Source organism: Scardinius erythrophthalmus (genome assembly GCF_964197995.2).
Source record: "Scardinius erythrophthalmus genome assembly, chromosome: 12".
Taxonomy (NCBI): domain Eukaryota; kingdom Metazoa; phylum Chordata; class Actinopteri; order Cypriniformes; family Leuciscidae; genus Scardinius; species Scardinius erythrophthalmus.
Window position 1 is genome coordinate 13,764,387 of NC_138232.1, and position 11,784 is coordinate 13,776,170.

The window sequence follows — 11,784 nt, forward strand, 5'->3', positions numbered from 1 at the left end:
TGTACTTTTTTTGTGATGAAAAAGTACATACTTTTGAGTGTGTAGCAAAAAAGTATGCACGTTCTGGGACATACAATGACGTCATGCAACGTGAACTTGAACGTGGTTGCCTAGTTACGCACACCGCGACTGTTAACAAAACATTTAACATTTCATTCATTCTTATCCAATATAATTTTATTTACTATTCCCATCTTTTTTTCCACAATACATTTACAATGTGTTTACCAAATTGAGGAGTGAAGCAGGGCGTCGTCGTATATCAACCAAAAGGTCGTTTGTGAGGCGGCTGGTTCTGACGTTCATGTGCAAATGTAACGAAAGCTAGCGCTACTTATTTTCTGAGTTAAAATATTTAAAGTTTATAGCTTTTACTATAGTAAAAGTGTAGTAACCATGTTTCTTTGGTTGGACTGATAAAGTTAAAGGTCCCATGACATGCTACTTTTTGTAGGCTTTAATATAAGCCTTAGTGGTCCCTAGTACTGTATCTGAAATCTCTTTTCAAAAATTCAGCCTCGGTGCAGAATTATAGCCACTATAAGCCAGTCCCAGAATGAGCTTCCTTCCAACAGGCCGTTTCGGTGTCTGTAGCTTTAAATACTAATGAGGAGGAGAAAGGCATCGCAAGGTGGAGGGTGGGTGTGGCCTTGACCATCTTGCGCAACGGTACCGAGGCGTGCATGTTTACGTTGGATATAGCAATGGCATGAGGACACGCAGTCGTTCAAGCATTTCAGTTTGACCCAGAATCTGATCCGGATGGAGAAGCAACAACTCAGCGGTTCCAGCAGGACGTTTCCGAATGGTTAGTTTAAAATATTATGTCTGGATACGGTACTTTATTCGGATGGTTTACAGTTATTATCATGTAGCTAACGCTAACCTACTGTTGCCTTTTCATGAGAGATCTGTAACATCTGTAATTTATCTTATTACAATTACATCATCAAGCTCTGCAATCTTGAAATGCGGATATCGCGCGCGCCGTATAACCAACAGGAAAACGGTTATCCAAATAAGAAGTGTACAACACTCGCGTTTCAGTGTGTGTATTCACACACATAAACTGCATAGCTGCATAGCTAATGTGACAGCCACATTCTACGTGTAACAGTCTAGGCAACCATAAACAGTAAAGCAACACACTTATATATCATTAGTTGACTTACTTGTCCGAGGTGTGTAGCTGAGCCAAAGAGAGTGATCCAGACTTTAGTTTCAGACGTTCAGCAAGCCCAGCTCTGTATTAACCCTTCGGTGTTCATTTGTAACTTTACATCCAATTATTGAGCAATTGTTATGCTTCGCTCGCTCAAAAGCCATGATATCTCTCGTGGACAAACTAAAATCGCGCGCACGCGTTCCTACTTCCTTCCTAGCTCATTTTCTCATGGGCGGAAAATATTCTCTGGGCGGGCAAAGCAGAGACAGGGGAGGTAACATTCCTCCTTATAACGTCACAAGGAGGAGATTCAAGATCAGCGCGATTGAGCGTCCATTTTCTCAAAGGCAGAGAAAGACAGCAAAAGCTCGATTTACACCGATTGAAATTTCTAGAAACTTGGGGACCATATACAGGCTAGGGGAACTCATATTAATGTTAAAAAACCTCAGAAAGTGAAAATTTCATGTCATGGGACCTTTAATGTACAGCCACAGTATTACTACAAATAAGTCAGACAGACACATCAAAAGAAATACATAAAAAAGACACTTGCAAGACACTGTACTAGAGCCTTTTTATTTATTGTTTTGTAGCCTGCAATGAGGCGCTCGGTATCTTCATCGGACCCTACAAGATAAACACGGTACTTTTTTGGCACAACATAATAAACCCATTAATATTACGAGACAATAAAATATAAATTTAATTAGGGTTAAACATTTGAATTCTTACACTTAAAAACTGAGGGCGCATCTCCGTTGCTGCATCCGACTGCCAGGTTTACATCACCATCATCACCGCAAAGCTCCTCCCTCCCGCACGCAATGGGTTGTGGGCAATATTAGCCGTTAGAGTGTGCATTGATCTGCACTTCGAATTCTAACCGGAAATAGTAGACCATCCGGGTATCTTTGGAATACTCATTTCAACATACTACGATTTGGGACGTACTAATTCTAGTTTCGCATACTATTTAGGACGGATAGTATGCGAATTGGGACTCAGCACAGTTTAAGATATTTTAGATTTAATCCGAGAGCTTTCTGTTCCTCCATTTAAAGTCAAGCCAATAGTGAGCCTACGTGTGACATACAACATAGACGCGCTACGCAGTTACACTACGTGAAATAGGTCAAATGAATCCCCCCCCCCCCTTAAATTTGGATAGTGCAATATTACATATATTTAGGTCAGGCTGACTAATTGATCACAGATAACTTGAAGCAAATCATGTGACCAGCATACTCAAGACAGACAGGCTGTATCAGTTTAACCTGTAAATTTTATAATTTGTAAAAAAAAAAAAAAAAATCAGAATACAAAGATAGTCAAAAGTATAGGGTTAATCCCTTTTTTATACTCAAAAGTGGCAATGTGACTCAGGTGTAACATATTTCAAAACGTGCTAAATAACAACATTAACAACATTTTTATAAATTTTCTTTTTCAGCACCTTAAGACAATGTTCATAATTAATGTTAGCAGTGTTAGTATCATTTTTTCAAAAGAAAAGTAAGTTTGATATATATTTACTTATCTCAAAATCTGAATGTCCTGCACCACTGGCAGCCATGTTGGATTTAGGTCAGGCTGACTAATTAATCACAAATTTTTTTAAACAAATCATGTGACCAGCATACTCAAGACAGACCAGGCTGTGATAAATGATAAAAGGATTTGATGAAAAAATCATTCTTACGCCCCAAAAAAGACGACAAAAACTATGTTACACCAAGATCACATTGCCAGTTTTAGGGTGAATGTAATTTTAGAAACACTTGTTTAAAGGGTAACTAAACCCTAAACCAACTTTTTTTAGTTAATGATCTGTAAGAATGGGGCTTTATTAATGCTGTTCATTGATTCGAGTAACTTTTTTGACATTTGGGTATAAAGTGTTTTAATTCTACATGGTGTAAAAACGTCTGAGTGCTGCCCTCTTCAGGTTGAACGGTGGCTACTGCAGTTGAATTTTCCTATTGGATGTTGCGGTACTGCGTGACGAAAGCGGTACTGCGTGACGTAGGCTGGTTCCAGCTCACCACGCCCTCCCTTGGTACGAGCTCACCACGCCCTTGGATGAGCTAGCGTAGATTTATCTGTATTTAGTACAGTGGTAGGTGTACTGTTGCTGGTTGCGACAGCACTGCTGGACTGCATAGCTTTCCAGCAGACTTGGAAATTAGGCGCCAGTGTTTGGATGCACTTGGCCTGGAAGACCGTGAGTGTAAAACCTGCATTTTACGTGGAATTGCTTTTCCAACGCAATAGAGGTGGAAATGGACTTCTCCACACAGCTCGCGCTGAACAGTGACGCAGTGCCAAACGCTGCTCCTCCTGCATGGACTCCACCACCGCAGCGGCGTCTTGATGTGAGTGATCATATATATTTTAATCACAATTTATGGTTAGGCTAAAGTTAATCCTCTGGGGTCGACAAACGCGTCGGCGCATTTTGCTGGATTTTTTCACATAGCGGCAAAATGTGAATATGCCTATAGAGAGCACGCGCTATTGACATCAACTCAATAAAACTCATCAGATGCATATTTACGTCGTCTTGCGACCCTGTGAGCAAACTATCCATTTTAGACAGTCTGTCAGCAGGACTCTCAGGTGCACGCCCTTCCGCTCACGGTTCGTCCCCTGTATCTCCGCTGGGGTCTGCCCACTTTTCTAGCATTTTTCAAATATTGTCAGTGGGTGGAGTCAGGCTCTGACCAGGGGTTTAGTTACCCTTTAAACAATTGTAGGACAGCCTTAAATGTATATTAACAGGAAAATCTTGTGAAATAAAACCATTTTAACCTTGTTACATCTACACAGCCCAAGTGTTTACTGCATGGCTATAGACCCTTTTACAGTTGGTAAACACGGTGACGTATAAGGCGGCAGAAAGGGTGTGGACAGTTAGTTTTCTGTTTGAAGAGATAAGAAAGTGGAACCATCCATCTCACTTTCAAAAGGTCGTCTTTTTTTAAAATCTTATTTCTTATCTTTATTATTTTGTGGGCATTTTTAGACTGTTAATCTCCTTTATATATTTAAGCATGAATATGTCTCTGTAAAGTTGAAATATAAATAAAAGTCCCCTAATAGCAGCAGAATTCCTTAGGTGGGAATATAAGGAAAACATTTTAAAGACTAATTGTTGGTCTCATAATATCAAATTGTTAATTGCTACATCATATAAATAGAATGGAAAATAATATTGGCAAACCATATGTGGTCATGTGTTTGGTTTCACTCAGAAATTGCTTGTAAACAATTAATTGCAAAGAAATGGCAAGTGACACACTGAATTAAAGACTGAAATAGTATTTAATTGTAGAAATGTGCTCCAATAATCTTTGTTTTATTTACAACTTTGAAATATATTTTGCTATGAGAAAAAAAAAATGCAGAAAGTGTAACCATGGATAGTGACAAGAAAGGAAATACAGTACAGTTCTTCATGTGTTACACCACTCATGAGGGTTAAGATCATTAATTCATATCTAATTAGCAATGATTTAGATTTTTTTTCATTAACCCCTTGCTCATCACCCCCAATTTTGGCAAGTGCTGCATACATGACATACCCAAAATAAAAAGGTTGCTGCTCATAAGTCATTCTGAATAGACACATAACACATATATTTAGAAAGCCAACCCTTGAGAGTTTATAGTTCAAGACTCAAAATTAACCAGACTGTTATTAATATTGAGATATATAAGCTCAAATATAAAAACAAAAGCAACAAATATTAAGAATATATTTATTAAATGTATAAAAATATTATTTGAATTTAGGATAGCAACTTATAACCACAACTAAAGTGTAGCCACAACTGTGGTCATGCTTCATTTCAAATCTGAGTATGTTATCTCTAAAATTATGCATTTTATGAAGCCTATTGTGAGAGCATGTCAGGGGAGGATTTCAGAGATTTTTTTTTAGAAGGCTAACGTTACAAGTTTCTCATCAAATAGTTTATTGCCCTATAGACGAATCCGGCGAAACTACCGGAAGTAAGCGGGCGCCATTACTGAGCTGTTGCTGGGTAGCGTTGCGCCATTGCCTCCTATTGGTTTGGTTGCGTCCACTGGAATAAACAGCCTGCGATTTACGACTGTCACTAACGTTACATATACAACTTTACTATTCTTCCTCTGCAGAGTTATTTGAACTGTATAAGTGTTGTTAATGGTCTGAGAAAATCGGACAGGTCCTTTAAGAACTATGTATTTATCATTATCATCTGGTAGAGTGTGCATTATTTGACCAACCCATACGGAGCTCAGATAATTTTTTTGACCCTCTATCAGTGACCTGCAGTTTGGCATTTTGTTGATCATCGGATGCCAGGCGAAGGAGAAAATACTCTTGAATACCTTTAAAACAACCGAAGGGGCGCGTTGGGGCAGTAACGTTAGTAACATTACTGTATTTGCTTGACTGTGACTCTCACTCTGAGAACCAACAACGCTAGCAGTTAGCTGTACCTTACCCTTTCCTTTTGAAATGTGAAAATGAGATAAATAATGGTCACAAATGAAAAACATCAATTCGTTTATTTGATATCATTCATTTATTTATTGTTGCCAAATGGACAGATCTTTTAATAGTTTCCTCGTTAGCTTGCCTAGCTAGCATAGTTATTGCCAAGCTATTTTCATAAATAATCTGTAAGATCGTTTGTACCTTCATCTGTGACTGGAGGCCACTGTCTAACATCATCAACCCAACAATACTGCCTGGCTGTAGCTGTCATCGAGGGTGCGTTTGCGTTATCACGGAGGTTTGTTTACATACTAGTAACAGCTCAGTAATGGCGTCGCCACAAGATGGCAGCCTACACAGAACGCTCGTCGGATTCCGCCAATTTACAATCTCTGACTCATGTCTGGCAGGAGAACTGACCCATTAGTGTTCTTTTCATTTAAATCGACCAAATGACGCAAATCAGGAAGAGGAGAAACACATCTCGCTCTGTGCGCTGTTTGAGCTCTAAAGATCGCATAATTCAGTGGAAAATGAACAGAATTTTTATTCTGTATGATCAAAATATTGTACAAACATGTGATAATTTATCATTTTTCTCCAAATATGCGCACTATTGGACTAATAACCCTGGCGGATGCTGTTTATTATATGTATTTGACCACAAATAAACCGGAGGAGACGAGAATTAATGTTTTGTGAGTGATAATTTCTATTCAAAATAACGATCGTTACAGATGAATTATTTTGCACTCCTGGCATAAATTAAGAAATTAATGTCACTGCAAACCACTTAAATCATAAACAGTGGTCAAATATCGAAGCTGGAGTCTTAAACCTTCCTTATGATGCTGAGTTTGTCCAGATCAAGTAAGAGTGTGATGTTTTAAAGAGTAATGAATTTGAACAACGTTAAGTTGGGATCACCAGTGGCCCTATGACGGGCAAGGGGTTTCATTAAACTGGTTCTGGTAGTTAACACAACTTTGTAGTTTTTTAAATGTAATACAAATGTTTTATTATTTATCAAGAAAGAGAGAAAATAACACATTTCTTTGCCTATTAATAGAAAACATCTGTCCTCCATAAATCCAATGAAGAATGTTAAACAATGAAACACAACAATCAGCCGATAGTTTATGGAAGCTTTTCTGTAATGTTAGATAACCGAGTTCGTATTTCTTTGACGGTTCAAGTCTTGACTGCCTCGCTTGTTCCTCCTCCATAACACACAGGCAATGAGACTGACAATGACAGCAGAGCAGACAATGGCTACAATGATAATGATTTTGTCTTTGGAAAGACTTTGACCCATAGAATCATCTCCACTTGTGTCCTCTATTTCTACTGTGACTGTTGTGGGGTCTGATGCTGGTGCAGAGGTCATTTTGGTTGGGAAAGTGTGCAGTGAATGGTTGACCATGATGTCATCCTCCATCAGCTCTCTTACATTTCTACCTTTCAGGGATAGAGGAGTATCACAAGTCACAAACGTAAGGTTTTTCACTTTCTCTGAATACTGTCCAAGCCAATCCCTAAAAGGGAGTATATCATTGTCACATCTCCAGGGATTTTGAGAAAGTATAATATTATCAACTATAGACAATGAGTTTAGAAATTCTTTTGGCAAGTTTGGTAGAGAATTGTTTTGAAGCTCCAGGAGATTTAAGCGAGACACACTCTCCAAGAGTTTTATGGGTATGTGCTGTATTTGATTATTCTCTATAGATATGTTAGCTAACTTGGGAAGGCCTTTGAATATCCCCGCCTCAATACTAATTAATCGATTAGTGTGAAGAGAGATCTCCTCTAGCACCACCAAGCCATTGAAAGCACCAGGAGAGATGTGCTGAATCCGGTTCCTACTGAGCACCAAAAGGCGAATCTCAGTTAAGTTGCTGAACACATTTTCCTCAAGGTGGGTTAACATGTTGTCGTACAGCCAGAGCTCCTGCAGGGCCATTGGACCAAAAGTTCTAGGCATTAACCGACTGAGTTGGTTCTCGTACAGTGATATCTGAGTAAGATTAGGAAGGTTAAAAAAGATTGCACTGGGAAGCAATGATAACCTATTGTTGGAGAGGTAGAGTTTCTTCAGCTTCTGCAAGTTTGAGAAAATATTTCCTGGTAGCTGTGTGATTTTGTTATCTTGAAGATGCAATACCTCAAGGTTTACCAAGTCATCAAGGATGCCTGCTGGTATTTCTGTTAACTGATTTTGCTGGAGGTACAGGGCTCTGAGATTATTGAGTCCTCGAAAAGTACTGCTGGAAAGCTTTCTGATTAAGTTCCTTTGCAATATGAGCTGTTGCAGCTTTTCTAAACCCTGAAAAGCATCTTCTGGCAGAGAGGTTAGAAGGTTTCTGCTTAGGTCTATTTTGGTCAAATTTACAAGAGGGCTGAGAAGAGATGGTTGCAGAACATCTATTTTGTTGTTACTGAGCGTTAAAGTTGTTAATGTGTGTAGATTCTGAAACAGATCTTTTGGCAGAGAGGTTAGCATTGTCCCACTGAAACCTAAGGCAATGAGATTGTGGGTTTGGTCAAATGTATGAGGTTCCACCTCAGCTATTCTTGAATCCTTGACTACAAACATAGTGAGGTTGTCAGCAAAAGTCATAAAATCAGCTGGTTTTAATGATTGTATGCTGGTGTTGGTGATTATGAGGGTACTGGTTGTTGGGGGGATGGAGGGTGGAAATTTGTTTAAGCTTTGACAAAGGATTTTGTTCAGCTTACACTGGCAGTTCTCTGGACATGCAGAGGCAACAGCATTCATGGCACACATGCCAAAGATCATGTACCACACCAGGTCCATTGACTCCTACAAGGAAAGCAAAACATATAACATTAGAACTAAGAACTAAAAAGCTTTGTCAATTCTGGTCTTTTTTATTATTTTTACTTTATTACTAATTTTCCTACGAAAACTCAAAGCCATACACAAAGCCTAAATCTGTCATATAGCAAACGTTGACACAGAAAAATGTGAACGGTTGGCTATTTGTGTATTTGTGATATATATATCTGTATCTGTACCAACTACACAGGAAGAAATGAGTATGCAATATTACCATTAACTACAATTGACTAACAAGAAGTAAAAAAACTCTGTAGAACACTGAGGCATCACTAATCTTCCACTACTTTTAAATCCACTAAAAAGTCTGTGTAGTGGATTACCTTCATAAGACAGAATCATTTTTTAATTTTGCCCTTGTTCTCTTTTCCACAATAACCTCAAGTGAATCAGGAGTAAGGCCTGTGATAAGGTAATAAAAGGTAATAAAACTGTGCCTTGTGGGGCTCCTGTTTTGGTCAATATAATATCAGACATTTTATCACCCAGCCTAACAAACTGGAGTCAACATAGAAGATAAGCCAATACCAACATGGGCTAGTTGTACTATGTAGGTTAAAATGCAACAATTTATCAGCCAAAACATGTGGAAGGACATTGTACATTGTATTAAAAAGCTAAAAAAAAAAAAAAAAACATCCTAAAAGAAATGGCAGACTACAAATATTGTGCAACATAAAAAGTATGGCATCACTCCCACACCTTTTCTGTATGCAAATTGTAAAGGATCTTGAAAAACTGACACCTGTCTACTCAAATGACCAAGGATAATCCTTTCAGAACATTTCATGTCATTTGAAATCAAAGCTATGGGTATCAAATTGTTTAATCTACTACTACCCACATTGCCATGTTTTAGAATAGGAACAACATGATTGGTCCTATTTTAACTATCTAAGCGCATGGTCTAAAGCGCAAGTGCACTTAGGTCCAAATCCACTTTTGCTAGTTTAACGACAGGAAAAATGGTCGGCATGCCCGCCACATGGTCTAAAAGGGTTGTCCCTATTCTCTTAATGAGTAATGGGTGTGTTTTGGGCTTTACGTGCAATAATCCAATCAGAGTATCATATCCCATTCCCTTTAAAAGCCAGTTGTGCTCGTGCCATGGCGGATTTGCAATTAACATGACGGAATTTGCAAGTGGAAAGACTGAAAACGTCTCCAGAGAGGAAACTGATCTGCTCTGCTCATACGGGACAAGCCGGATTCCACCATATCTTTATGTACACAATAATAATCTTTTACATTGTAATACTTTTTTATTTTTATTATTTAAGAATGTTTGTGTGTTACTGCGTGTCCCTGTGTGTGTAATGTAATTAAGCAATTAAGTTTAAATGTAAAGTGTATATGCGTGTTGTGGACCCACCTATAGGCGCATATTACTAACGCGCTCTATATAAAAAAAATAAATAAAAAAAAATCGCTATTGACTTTAGACCAGGTTTCAGTTGGTCAATGGCGCAGTCTATTTCAGTTGCCTCAAAATAGCAACGCGCCAACAATGCACCCCAAACACACAGTTTTCACAGGATTGTAAACACAACAATTTTTGGTTCATTTACATTTTTTCATTTTCAACATTTTGTAATTTATTTGTAATAAACAAATTATGTGGGCTTACATTACCGTTTTTTTTTTTTTTTTTGAAAAAGACAAGGTCAAAAATAAAAAAAAGTGAATAATATAATGAATTCAGTCAATATTAGGGAGGTATCATGCTTTTTACATTTGAATACTGTTCCAAATAGTAGGCCTAATTATTTCTGAATGATTTGGTAATACTTGAGTCATAACTAGCAGGTTATCATGATCTTTACTTTATAATTAATTATACATTGTGCATTATTCACATAAATTAGAACCTATTTAGTTCTTAGTAGTCCTCTGGCTCTGGGAGGTATGAAAAAAAGAATCATTGTTTATTAGCTAAAAGTGAACTACCTCATTCAACTGAGCGCTATTACTATACCGTATTCTAAAGTGTTACCGGAAATGCACCTGATCAAGACAATGACTAATGTTTCTTTCCTTTCTTTTAATAAACAGGATCCATATTTTCAGTTTTCTCAACATTGGATAATGTGTATTAGAGATTATTATTAAATAATAATAACAATAACAATGGTCTTATTAAAACATATACCATTACTTTGCTTCTGCTATTGCCTTTGCACAGATATTTAACAGAAACAAGAATATATGAATGCATGCAATTTTAGATCAGAAAAAAAAAAAAAAATTAAAAGCACATGGAAAAAGTTTTGAGACTTCATAATCTGTTCCAGGAAAACCAAACCACAGTCTGTGAGAGCTGGAACATTTAACTGTCTTTCAGATATACTTGCAGCTATTATTTGTAGTAATTTTCCTTTTTTTTATTGCCTTTGAAGACTTTGTTATTGAGAGAATTATTTATTTATTTATTTTTTCAATAAAAAAATAAGGCATTCAATAACCATTTATTTCTGTTTTGAAAGTTTCTGTAAAATATGTAAAGACATGACTGTCAATTACTTTTTTATTTCTGTAATTCATTATTAATATTTAAGAATGAGCAAAAATATTTAGTGCACTGTAACTGTAATCTGCAACTCAAAAAAATCAGTTTAAAGTAATAAGAGCCAAGAACAAATTTGTACAAATTATCTTACCCTAGAACTTGGAAGTTTTGTCAGAGATATCGGTGCTTTGCTCTCCTCGTTTTGCAAAAGCGTTTCCCAGAACTCTTTTAAACGGCTGCAATATTTTCTTTGTCAGATTCCTTTCTGCCTCCTCATGTCTTTCTGGTTATCCTCTTTCCAGTCAACTGTTGACTACACTGCTTTGTACAAAAGCTCTCATATACTCACCCACATTATTTGGAAATGAGTTGGTGGGGAAGTGGTTTGGAGCCCCACCCTTGTGCTGCTCTTTAAAGGGGCAGGAAGTTTGTGTAAACTTTCTAGTCAACACAAGGCTGAGAATTCTCCCTTAAATAATAGTGGGATTGATAGAAAACTGTTAGACTATTTTTAGCAACATTTTTGAAGTTGGACACAAAATATGTAGAATACATCTCTCTCATACATATTATATGTGCATGGGACCAGATTCTAGACACAAGTTACACTGTTACAAGTTACACTATGTGCACTAAAAATAAATGAGGTAAAAGGACACATGCTACCAATTACATGAGGTCTTGAATTCAGTTCAAAGGCCCACTGAAGTGCCTTGGAACGCACAGCTTTGTATGATGCATTGACGTAACTTCCACTGAAACAGGAA

At 37.4% G+C, this 11,784-nt stretch overlaps 1 protein-coding gene across 1 annotated transcript; it reads right to left on the reverse strand.

Moving 5' to 3' along the window:
* Window positions 1-4,472: 4,472 nt before the first annotated feature.
* On the reverse strand, window positions 4,473-11,383 carry LOC308699963 (uncharacterized protein). Its single transcript, XM_081381176.1, has 2 exons — window positions 11,169-11,383; window positions 4,473-8,475 (listed from the first exon to the last, which is right to left on the reverse strand). Exon 2 carries the CDS (start codon window positions 8,467-8,469, stop codon window positions 6,811-6,813), a length of 1,659 nt encoding a protein of 552 aa, XP_081237302.1. The 5' UTR covers window positions 8,470-8,475; window positions 11,169-11,383; the 3' UTR covers window positions 4,473-6,810.
* Window positions 11,384-11,784: the final 401 nt, after the last annotated feature.